General features: G+C 43.4%; 1 protein-coding gene across 3 annotated transcripts in view; it reads left to right on the forward strand.

The window, feature by feature from the left end:
• Positions 1-13,142, forward strand: part of CCDC169 (coiled-coil domain containing 169) — a 474,842-nt gene that overhangs the window by 305,632 nt on the left and 156,068 nt on the right. For 2 of the 3 annotated variants that reach the window (XM_069640296.1, XM_069640294.1), the window contains exon 6: positions 4,871-4,933. The exons of the other annotated variant lie outside the window; for it this stretch is intronic. In XM_069640296.1, the coding sequence (XP_069496397.1) occupies positions 4,871-4,933 (63 nt within the window). The remainder of the gene's footprint in view (positions 1-4,870; positions 4,934-13,142) is intronic. 3 annotated transcript variants of the gene reach the window in all.

Raw genomic sequence — 13,142 nt, forward strand, 5'->3', positions numbered from 1 at the left:
TTTCCTCCTCCATCCTGCTATTCTCCCTCTATAACACCATCTTCCAATAACACAGTTGTCTCCTTCCAACAACTGTCTGTTTTTTAAACTATGCCTAATAAGGTGATTGCTGTAATAAGGACTCTGATTGGCTGGCTCGTTCCTTCCTGATTGGCCCTGTCCCTTCATGTCCACCTCCTCCCATTGTGTGTAGAGCCTCCTTGCCCTTACCTGGTAGACGTTTTCGGACATTTTAGTTTGTTTGCCTGCCCTGTTAAGAGTCAGGAAGAAGTATCATGGCCTGCCTGACCCATTGATCTTTCTTGGAGGTTTGTGGGGAACTGGCTGTATCCATCTGCATGAGTGTATTTGTATGGGAGCTTTCCCACTCATCTAGAGATTCTCCACTGGCTCTGTGTAAGTGATACCTGTGTTGTAAATCTCTCTGGAGGATCCCGGTTTACTGCCTCATTCAGAGGTTTGAGGGCAGAGCAGTGCCCCAAAGCTTAAGGGAGAATGGTGCACAAGAGATAGACGTGAAAGGAGGCACACAGATAAGCACAGAAAAGAAATGATAGACAATAACTATAGATGGGCAAAAAAGCAGCAAGCAGGAAGGAGCAGGGAATGCATCTCAGACAAACTTGTTACGTTCCTACTGTACGTGTACACGGAAGATCAGAACCTTCTTAGCTGGTTATTATTATAGGGCCTCACTCTCAATGCTTATGTAAAAGAGCAGCAGGAGTAGACTTCTTTGTCTGGACACTAAGGCACCAACAAGGAAAATGTATTCACAAGCCTGTATGGGTTCAGCAGGAACAGAACAGTGACGACCTTCTGAAACAGGAATTATTACGCTGTTAGTAGATATCACACGATGAACAATACTAGGATGAAACAAAGGAAAAAGACAGACTGCTGCTAGAAACCCCAGCAGCCATTCTCTAAATAATGTAAATACACAAGCACAAGTGAGGACATTTAATTAACACAGGGCTTCACTAAAGTACCGAGGGAAGAACAGGAAGCCAAAGTAAACAGGTCCCAAGATAGGGAACCAGAAGTAAGAGGTGTATGGAGTCTAAACACAAACTGGAACTGTGGATCAGAATGAAGGAACAGCGCCCTGAACTACATACTAGGAACAATGAAACTCCAATATAAAGTGGACTAGAATAACAAGGACTGTAGATTGGCAAGTAGGAACACTCCGAACTGAAATCAAGGAAACTATTAGCAGATAAAAGAATTACGGGCACAGTGGAAGAAACTAAAGGCAGTACTGATGGCAGTGATGAATGGTCTGCAGGCAGAGGACTGCAGACGGAGAAGCAGGGGAACTGCAGGCAGAACTCTCAGGGTTGCAGGGCAAATGGCACAGTGCTGCAGGCAGAGAGCAGAGTTTTGGGAAAGGGTCAGGCTCTGAAAACAGCAGCAGTATGAACACAGCAGTGAATCATGGTTCACAGCAAGAGATGCAGGGTGCAATCACAGTGAAAGAGCACTGGGCTCCTGGTTAAATAGTAACACACCCTATGCTGAAGTAGGCTCATTAGCAGCATGTGGTGCACCACAGCTGAATGTCAACTTCCTCTTCCCTCTCTGGACCTGGGAAAGTACATGCAGCACTGACCTATAGGGCCTCTTGGGAATGCAGCTGTCAGACTGTTCCATAGGAGTAGTGTGATGAATCCAATGGCATCATTACGGATTCCCGGCGGTGACGTCCTCCCATGTGGCCAGGGGACGGCAGCCGTGACCAGATCCTGACCCTTAGGGCGTCTATATGAGTGAGGATCACATGGGAGGAGGCAACTACCGGGGAAATGTCATGACTTCATTGGACAAGATGTGATATCCCCACTTTCCCATGAGGAAGACCCTCTAATGCCCAAAGCCTTTATGGCATATTGCCAGGTATTGATTCCCCCTTTTACAGAAAGTAAAGAAACCACTTCATCTTTTTATGAGCAAACCCCCACCTATGACCTAAACACAAAGCTCCAACACAAGACGTTTTGCTTCTAAGGTACCTTTATGTAAAATCACTAAGAAGAACTGTTTAAACACCATGTGTCCAGTGTAACCCATGGAGTCAAAGTCCCAGAATCATCCAAGTACCGAGGCGAGGAGGATGAAGGAGTTTGTACAAGGCATCAAGAGCTCGAAGTACAACATGCAGTCTAGTTATTTTTCTGAATTACCTGTGCATGGGACATTTAAAGATGTCAACCCAATTACTGAGTGTGGCAGTGCAGGAGAAGACATCGGCTCCATTGAGAAGGCTTTTGAGTGCAGGAGACACATACCGGTGTGGCGGAGCAAAGGCATTTGCCGAAGAAGCAGACCAGAGCGAGAGCAGGAAGTGCTGTGGAGATGCCGGGAGCCATGAGAGATTTCCTCGGCGCTCGGCAGCTCGAAGACGCAGTGTTCTCCGGACCGGGAGCAGAAGGGATGCAGGTGTGTGACTGCGGAGCTCTGAGGGAAGCTGGAAGGACATCTGCAGCACCCAGAGTGGGAAGCGAATGCAGAGCCATGCCGCAGAAGCACGAGGAGGACTGGAGATGCTGGAGAGAACCGGTGAGTTGGCCCGTAGCAAGTGGGGACCCCAGGGAGTTACAGCGACCGAGCCAACAAAATTTCTCAATGTTTTAAAAGTACTGATACAGAAAGTACAAGAAGTTTATTTGAATGTAGAAAAGGCAAAGTACAGAGTCAAGGCACAACGAGATACAAATGCATGAGATGCAAGCGCAGGGCAAAGTTTGAACAAATATTACTGCAGACAGAGATACTAAGTGTACCACGGTATATACAGTTTTGGCGATACAGTGGAGCTATGAAACGCATATGAAGTCCTGGCAAGAGAACGGTACCAGGCAAGTGGAACACATAGGAAGTCCTGGCAAGAGAAGGATACCAGGCAGTTGAAACACAGAAGTCCTGAGAGGAGAGTACACCAGGCAGTTGGAATTGAATAAAGAATCCTAGCAGTAGAGTATACCAGGAAGTTGGAATTGCGTAAAGAGCCCTGGCAGGGGAGTATACCAGGCAATTTGTAAAACTACCAGAAAGATTGCTACAGAAGAAACTTGCGCTAAAGAAAGACTATTACAGAACTTGTTGCCTAAACTGGAACTTTGTGAACCAAGGAGAGACACAAAGGAACTGTTAGCAAAAGAGATATTGCCAGCCCATTTTAAGAATGCGGGAGAAGGGAACTACCCTCTGCGTCCAAGGTCTTTCACCTTGGAGAACATTTCTGTTGGAGCTATTCTTAATTCTTATTTTTAGTTGTGAACATTTTTTTGCCAACATCAGGTTGAAGACATTTCCTTGCACTTTTTATTGTTTTGTTTATAGTGTGAGGGTCAGGATAGCATGTTTTGGACACAAGGACGGCTTTTCTGTTATTGACATCCTGACACAGACGGATCCTTAGTTTTGCTTTTAAGGTAGGGAAACACCTCTTTTAGAAATAGGGTGAGAGAGGCATTTTCCAAACGCATTTTCATTTAATAAAAGTCTTTGGCCAAAATATGACAACCTTGCATCTGGCTCTCATTGCTGGCTCCTCACAGTAGTCGGGTAATGAAAACAGCCAAATGGTGCGTTATTGGATATGTAATTTGTGAAATAAAATTGGGAAGTAACAAAGTCTTGCAATGGGACTGTAAAGTCATACATATGAATGGGGACTGTCTAGGGCGAATTAAGGTGATGACGTTTGAATCCCAGTTAGTCCTCAATAGGCGCCCCCTAGTGTTCGAGTGGCACGGTCGTGAAGGGCCTCCAGTAGACGCATCATGAAGTGGGTGGATTCACCAGACCCCCAATGTTCCACAGTCTGTCTTGCTTCCTGGGGCCACAGTGAGTTTGTCACGCATAATACATTGAAAATGTTGCTTTTCGGTATGCATGTTGGTCAATTCCAAGGGATTTTGGTGGATGAGAAACTAAAATGAGAGGCAATGAGGCAAAGTATATATAATCAAGTAAGACAGCTGACCTTTGGAGAATTGAAAATGGTACCTGGATGATTATCTGCAAATTCCTAGCTATAGGGTGCGGGGGGTGTACTTCCATATGTATGCTTAATACTATGCCAAAATAAGCGACTTATGTATATGAAAAATCGGTTCCATTTGCTCCCCACCTATGAGGTAAATGGTCTATGGAGTGAAATTGCCTGTTAGTCACATTTTTGGATATTATGCTAATAAGGTGGGTAAGTGGAAACATTGTATCATCTATTTATAAAGTGCTGTTTGTTGGAGAAAAACGGGGAACGGTTTCAGAAAACTGTGTAGACGGTCAAACGGATTCATAGATGGATTTCATTCCTGAAAGGCGCGTCGAGTGAAGTGTGCGTTGCATTAATTGCTGTGTGGGGTGTGACTGACACCAGACTACAAGGAATATATTATTTAGAAAATCACTGGACAAAGGCATAGGTGCAGTACAGTTGAGATTAGATTAGAATTACCTGTTTTCTAAATGGCATATATGCATGGGATGTATGGATTGATTTATACATATTTGTGAGCATAAATGATTGGCGGAATTATGATTCATTTTATCATAATAGTCTGATGGGAAAATCGATTTTACAAATATGGCATGATAATGAAGTCTTTCTGAAACATTGATATAATTATTCAATTGTATTTTGTGTTTTATTTAAAAAACATGTTAAAGTTCACTGTATTTAAGATTGTGTTTTGTACATTGAATATTTTTCCATGCTATTTGTATTTTGTAATTTTATGCATGTCTAATTGTATTAATGAGTATATATTAAATATATATGTGTACACACACATATAAACTAAATAAGAAAATACATGAAAATGTATTTTTTTAATTTTTTCATCCTGTCTTTTATCAGGCATACTACAAAGTTAATGATGATCGACGTGTTTATGTTGCTGAAATCTCACAAATTTCACAGGTAAAGCTACACGATGTATGTACGAGAAAGCATAATTATAATTTCAAATGTTGGCCATTTTCTCATTAAGTGATAGGTTGCACATACCATTATGCATAAGCAAAACTACGAAGATGCCAACCGGCAATGTCTGCACTGCTCTAATCACAATGCACCAAAGGAATTAAAAGTACATTTAGGAACTCGAAAGAGCATTGGTACCTTGAAGCCGCGACGGAGCAAAGTTCAAAACATTAAAAGTTGTAGAGGCTGATTCACAAAGATAAAAGAAATCACATAATTAATGTGTCATGCGGCAGTTACCCGTACTTGCGATCAAAATGTATGACTGGACAAGGTAGTCACATAAAATAATGTGCCTGATTTGTTTAAAATGTCAAACTGCAGGTGTAGTAGGACGAAATTCATGGAGCGTAGGATTACAAAAAATGAGGATTACAAAAAAAATAACTTTATCCACTTTTTTTCACATGAGGGCGGTTATTCCAGTAAATGTTGTCATTTTCCTCAGTCATGCTGTTAGTGTTATGCCAATCTGTACCTTTTCCCGCGGTTACTCGAGTTTAAATCATTCAGGTGTTGGTAAGTCGTGCAGATAAATGTGGGAAATGCATTTGACATTGTGTGTAACTACCCATGCCGTTTTGACTGTGTCTATTCACCAACATTTGCACTGCCACCTATTTCCTGACACTCCCCTTGCAATGCCCAGTTATGCAGATATGGAGTGAACTGAGGAATAGATGTTGGTTATCCCACAACCGAATGTTGCGTCTCCCTTCCTCTCAACTCTGGGCCAGGATGATGTTGATTAAGCTTTGCTCTGTCCTAGAGGCATGTTTGTACGGTGGACCCTCAACTATGCTATAGCATAGTGCTTGCTCCATAAAGCAGTGCTTCAACATTTCTAGTTGCCTAAAGAAGCTCCCACGGCCAGACCCGGACAGTTTCATATGAAAAGTTCTGCATAATGTTCTTGCTGTGCAAGACCTAAGCATCAAAAGGCTAAGGCACTTTTTCTCTATGAAGCCTTATGCTGATAATGACCTCTCAAACTTTAAAAATAATCTTTAGGAAAAGGCACATTTGTTTTGTGACGCTGCTCCTTCAGCTCTGATGACCCGTTATAATGGCCGGAATTGTAAGGCAGAATGGCCAATGTCCTGCAAATACCCATCTGAGGTCACAGCCAAAATTCTGAAATCATTGTCGATCGGTCAATCAGTGCCAAGGAACATAGACAAAATATTCAGTAGGAGATACTACATACCCAAACACGTTTCAGTGTATGCAACATGCTTTCTTGTTTATATACAGACAGCCATCTTGTTGTGAAGAGGAAACACTTAACCACTTTTGTCAGTGCACTTGCCAACTGCTCTCCGCTGTGGTCACTGCAGCTACCAAGAGCCCCTTGACCTAAGTCAAGTCATGTATCTCTCGACAGGAGGCTCCAATTTACTTGACCATAAAGGTAAATAGTGTCCTTCTTGGGGTATGCAAAAGAGGACATATCACGTTTGTAAAATCTGTTTTCTAATACCAAAAATGTGCTTTTCCAACATTAATGGGAAACTAAGCTTAACCTATTGTTGTGCACACATGAATGTGAGTGAGCCCCCAACCCCACCCAGTGACATTTGGGTGGATTGTCTCTCCAAGGAAATTTGTTTAAGAAATGAGTTGACATGAGCATTTTTCAACTACGTTTTTGTGAGAATCTAAATAAAAAGTCATAAGATTCAGGGGCAGTTATATAATGGTACACATAGAAAAATCACATTTTTCAGATGTGAGGTACGCATTGCTCTGCAGGAACTCATGAATGTGCCCATCAAACAATGATGCACCTAATGTAAACAAATGTTGCACAGTAGACCAATATATTACAGGGCCTGTGGTAGCGGCCGTGTAGTTATGGTTACGTTTCTCAACCCATAGGAAGAGCACTTTTTGTGCGGCTTTTAACCCCCCCCGGACGAAACCACACAAAACTTTGCAAAAGAAGTATATGGCCCCATCATCTCGATCCTGCAAAGTTTGGTGAGGTTTTGTCAAGGGGGGTGGGGGAGGGCAAAGTTATAGGGGGATCCGAAAATGTGTGTTTTTCCAAACTGTTCAATGGATCTTCACCAAAGTTGCAGTAGGAGCGGTGGCTTGGTCCCGAAACCTTGCTTTTGTCAATTCAGTGTAAATTTGTGCAGTAGTTTGTTTTTTAAAAAGACCGAAGTGTAGGTACACAATTAGTAATATCTGGGTTTGATCCGTGGGCTCACTTCTCTGTTCGGCCGCGGACCTCACGTCAGCCCCTGGGCTAATTGGACGCCCGCTGATTGGATGGTGATTAGCGCGAAGTGCGTCTGATTTTTGGAACCGCCTGCCATGTTGGATTCGCGGACATCCGCCGGTGTCTGCAAACATCGCGGTAAAAGCATATTCAAAAACACAAAATGACACTTGTCAAACTTAACAAACAATCTTCGGGGAGATGATGGGTGATGAGGATGGGATGGGATATGGCCCTAAAAAGCCAAAAAAACGGCTGTGTTTCTTCTCCGATGTCCTCGAACAGTCTGGGCATTCCTGTAATGTCTGCAAACGTCTTGGATGTTCGGGGGCATCTATCCTTATTTGTGCATTACAGGGTTGGTGAAAAGCAGTTTTTGGATGGCTTATAACTGTTAGAAAGGAGCTAGCGCCTTTCTTCATTTCCAAGTGCTTTAGAATTGGGCAAGACTTCTGTTAAATGTTTTTGGGCAAGACTTCGGTTACTATTTCTAGGCACCACAAAAGACCAGGGAGAGGGGGGCAGTAATAGAAGACAGTTAATTGAATATAAGGTGCATTAGCTGAATGAATTTGTAAATGATAAAGCTTATGCAGTTCGTAGCACATGACTCAAAAATACTCCCTTCCCGGAAAGAACACAGCCTGTGCTAAAAAATAGACTACAGGCACCACTGTGGCGCTCTGCTAGCGCTGGCCAGCACGTAACTTAGCAGTTGTTTCCTGTACATCAAAAAACCCAGGTAGTCTGAGGCTCATGCACACAATGCAAAATTATGTTTAAGCAAGGTTTTAAGGGGATTACTTGATCAGACAAAAATAAAAGAATAATGGGTGAAGTGTGGAGATTATGGCGGGAAGGTGTGTTTATACATAAATGTTCATAATATAACAAAATGATGAAAAATTAATGTGACAAAATATTTTTGCATAGACTAGCATTATATTAAGTAGCCTGGCTCAAATGGTACCCCGGCCATGCAAGAAGGAAGATTGCAGCACCCCTTGTAAGTGCAGGATGACCGTTTTGGACGGAGCCATGCCAGGATCCGGTGACCAACTCAGGAATATTTAAGCCCCCCGCCTGGCATGAGTCTGCAGGACATGGGAGAGGTTGAGGGACAGAATATACCGCTCGGGAGCAGAGTTCTTTGCACATCCTCATTCTGTACAGATTAAATTTGTTATCTTTTGCAAGATAGACTGTTGGCCTTAATTCCCTAGAGGGGTGCATTCATTCTGGCTGGTGTGAGCATAATTAAGGTACATACTTAGAATTAGGGGTACCCTTACAGGGACTCCCTTTCAGTGGTGACCCCCATGTGACCTCAGTCTTCCCCTGTACTTTGTGATGCCGAGGCCTAGTCATCAGGAAGGAGACACGCCCATCTGCAGAGAGTGGTCCCCCAAATCAAAAAAGTGGTTTTAGTAGGAGCCATTTTAAAAGAAATCCTCTCTGCTCACTGAAGCAGGGCGTGGCTCCAGAGAGAAAGACAGGCCAGCTTCGTAATGGAGGATACTCTAGTGAATACATGTGAGTATACTCTTGCAAGAGATAACAAGGGGACATGCATGTATGAATGATAAGTATGGTGATGTGGATGAAGTACGAGGTCAATGGAGTAGATTGGATAGGATTTTATTAAGTATTGAAATTGTCACAGACTTCAGTTTTCCTACTTTTTATAATGGAAGAAGTGAACCTCAGCTTAAAAGGACTGGGAAGTAAGGGATCCTCAGCCATAATATGTTGAGAAGGTAGTAGCACGCATTATTCTTCTATGACGATAGAAGCAATGGGATCCTCATCACATTTAAAAATGCTGGGAAGGTGGTATTACAAAGGATATAAGGAAAAGCAGTAGTGGCTTGGTAAGGAATGGGTCTGGATTTTAGTCAATTATTTTTGTATATTTTCTCCTGCTGTCTTTTGTGGTAAAAAAGGTAGGAAGGTGAATGAGTCGCGGTTTGGGGGAAATCAAAGTGAGAAAAAGTAAGGGGGGGTGGGGTAAAAGGTGGGTTGATCTGTATTTTCGAAGCACATGCAGCATCGCAATAGGGTCTAAGTGAAGCATTAGGGATGCGCACAACATTATGGAGTAAGAAACCCCAATAAAACGGTTTATGGTCCTTGCATCGACATGCATTTGCATCACATTTTTTCAATCTAAAAAATGTGAATCGAATGCATTTTTTTAACCCTTTACCCCCCCCAAAAATATGCATTGGATGGAAATTTTTTAGATGGAAAAATTTCGATGGAATGCCATTAGATGAAATGGCATTAGATGCAATGACCAGATACCCAATAAAACACATGCATAGGGTCCTGCCATTGTATTGTGACAGAATAAATATGATCCATAAACAATGGACAGTAGAAACAAAGGAAGGGGGGGATGTCCTGCTCCTGGCCAGAGCAGGGCTCCCATAACAAAAAGATGCTAGAAAAAATGTCCATCTTTTTAGCAGCAAAATATAAATGCAGGAAATTCCAAAAAAGAAAAGAGATTCTAGATCTCTAGCAATTATTTGAGGATATGGAAGATCAGAAAGGTGAAAAAGAGATCCAATGTAAAGGGATATACCCTGTAACGCCCTAAACCTGCAGTAGGGTATAAAAACCCGGTCTATAAGCCTCCAGTAGTAGAGAGTGTCAACAACAGGAATAGCAACTAGGGGGGGTAGGGGAATCAAGAGTTTTTGCACCTCCACCTCCATATAACCCACCCACAAGCCCTGACATGCCCGTAGCATTGGTGTACCCAGAGGGTCCACAGGTAGACATAGACAACGAGTTAAGAGCGTTGTGGGAAGGGTTAGTCAGGTTACAAGAACCTGAAGAAGCATCACCAGAAATAAGGGTACCGGTACAGAAAATAGGGGATTGTAAGTCAGGAGATTTTTTATTTAGATTCAACCATGGGGCAATAAGAAATGTTTATGTTGAAAAAGATGATGGGGAGAGGATATGGACGGTCCTGGCACAACAAGTAGAACAAGTAAGGGAAAATGAAGATCAAGGTGGTAGAAATAATGAAAAGGCAGGGCAAGAAGGAGATCAAGGAGAAGAGGCGGCGAGAAACCCGTCCCCGCCACAGGAGGCAGTGAGGGACGATAGACCAAGAAATAGACCAGATTTAATGGTGGTAGTACAAGATCAGAAGAATAACAAAATAGATAGGCAGATGCCTCTTACACATAAGGCCTCAAATGGACAAAAATAATTTGATTAAAGCTCTCCCCCAGCTTACAGCCAGCGCCAGTAAATGGATTTATGAATTTGAAAAGCAAACCGCAGGGGTGCCTTTAGCACTAGGAGTATTGAAGAGTTTACTGGTCGCCATAGTTTGGGACCAGGCTAGGGACATATGGGTAAGGGCTGGGAACCCTGGGGTAAATCTTGCAGATAATGAACATGATGGGGCAGCTTTTAATGAGGTTAGGGTATGGGATGCCCTACAAATGAAGTACCCAGATACCCCTGACTTACATTCTTTAATGCAGTGCACAATGGGTGATGATGAGGACCAAGTTAGGTTTATTCTTAAGTTACAGGAAATGTGGAGAGTTGAGACAGGAGGACAATGGGGCCATTCAGTACCATTTTTCTATTTTATGGTAAAGAGGGGACTACCAAAAGAGGTCCAGAAGGCACTAGATAAAATTGTTGGAATTGAAGTCAAATGGTGGGCAGAAATACAAAGTATAATAGTCCATCATTGTAAGAGAATCAAGGAGCGGGACGGAGACAGGACAGAAGCGGCAAACGGATGAGGCAAAACTAGTGGAAAAGAAACTAAATAAGGTTGTCACCCAACCACCAGTGATGACACTGGTTCAGGGGGAAAGGACAGGAGACACTCAACAAATTGTGAATGCCACAATTGCGGCACTATGGGGTGAAGGAGGACAGGGACAATGGGTTTGGGGGGACGGTATTGCAACCCACAATGGCAGTATGAAGGAGCACCAAGGGGAAGAGGAGGATTTTGAGGTGCAAGAGAAGGAGGCTTTGGGGGGGGTAGGGCCCCGTGGAGGAGGATTGGGAACATTACAGTGCTGGTATTGCGGGAGATGGGTGCATTTCACAAGAGAATGCAGGAACAGGCCTGGGTTGGGATTCAATTATGGGTCATTACCTTCAGGACAGGGACTCCAAGGGCCTCATGGAATGGGACAACAGCAACTTGGGCGACAGGGTCAAAATCTATTTCCTTATGGGGCTGACAGGCAAGGGCAATGTGAGCAACATCTACATCAGGGTGAGGTAACACAGTTTAACTGGATGGCAGGGTGAACAGGGGCCCCATTCCAAGGGGTTACAATGGCGGGGGCGGCCCTCTTTCATTCCCCGGGACAAATGCATATTATGACTAGGACAGTCCACAAAGAACACTTGCGTGTCCAATCCTATTGACAACTGCACACCCTGAAGAGGAGCCCTTGGTGGAGGCAGAAATAGGAAACAAGCAATTTATATTTATGGTAGATTCAGGTGCAACTAAATCATGCATCATGGAGGGGAATTTTCCATTATCAGGTAAAACGCTTGACACGCAGGGATTTTCTGGGGCTATTTCTACAGTTCCATTCACTGAGGAGCTGGATTTAAAAGTGGGAGGAAAGGTAGTACGAGCCCCCTTGTTAACTTGTTGGGAAGGGATCTGCTCAGAAAACTAAATATAACTATATCATTCACAGATCAAGGGGTAGCATGTTCCACTCCAGGGATGTGTGTGGCTCGAGCAATGGTAATAATCAATGCAATGGCAAGGAAGGCAGTAGTCTGTGGGGTTCCTGTGATCCCAGACATATTTGTCTACGTTATCAAGGTATTAGCAAAAGCAGTGCCTCAAATTGCGACAAAATATTGGCGAGTGCCCACAAATTTTATTTTCCGACCCATGGTGCCACCCGGGTTGGTGGCAGGAACAATATTGTCATTGGATTTGCAGGGACTGGTAGTGTCAGAAAAAAGAGTAGTCCTGATTGGAGCAGACCAAGATGGGTGCGAATGGCGCAGAGTATTATGTATAGACCCGACAGTACAATTGAAAGAAATGTCAGATGAGGAGTTATTTGAGCAAAATGGGGAGATCATTTTGGAAATCTGCATCCCTTGTGATATCATGGTGCAGTATAGGAAGGTACAGTGCCCTGTGATGGCAGTGGTGACCCGTCTTTATTTTTTGATGAGGACATGCGATATGTTCCCCCACAATTATGGACTGTTAATCCACATGATGTTGGGTTACTGAGAGATGTGACCATAGTACAGATTTCATTGAAGTCAGGAGCAGTACTCCCGAGGGTGCGGCAGTACCCGTTGTCAAGGATAAAGGGATAAAAGACACTAGTCAGGCTTTATTAGAGCAAGGGATCATTGTGCCATCCACGTCTGCGTGTAATACAGCCTTATACCCAGTCAAGGAAGCAACAGGGGGTAGTTGAAGGATGATCCAGGATCTACTTCCTCTTAATGACGTGGTGCAGAATGAGTTTCCAGTAGTCCCAAATCCGGCAACAAACCTATGTAGCATACCCAAGACAGAGACATACTTCACAGTGGTGGATCTAAAGAATGCATTTTTCTCAATCCCCCTTCGCCCTGGTTCATGGTCTCTCTACATTTTGACATGGTCAACAGCGCTTTGAGCACACAAGATTACCTCAAGGGTACTGTGAAAGCCCAAGTATTTTCAATAGAGTACTGCATGCTGACTTGGGAAATATTCAGGTGCCTAGCACAATCATCCAGTATGTGGATGATCTGCTGGTATGTAGTGAAAATGAACAACAGTGCAGGGGGGATTCTGTTGCAATTTCTGGCTAACAAAGGGTACAAGGCAGATAAAAAGCTACAATACTGCCAACAGGAGGTAGTATACTTGGGTCAGCTAATTTCTGCAAATGGGAAAAT

Source organism: Ambystoma mexicanum, chromosome 7q (assembly GCF_040938575.1).
Source record: "Ambystoma mexicanum isolate Mex_15411 chromosome 7q, UKY_AmexF1_1, whole genome shotgun sequence".
Lineage (NCBI taxonomy): Eukaryota > Metazoa > Chordata > Amphibia > Caudata > Ambystomatidae > Ambystoma > Ambystoma mexicanum.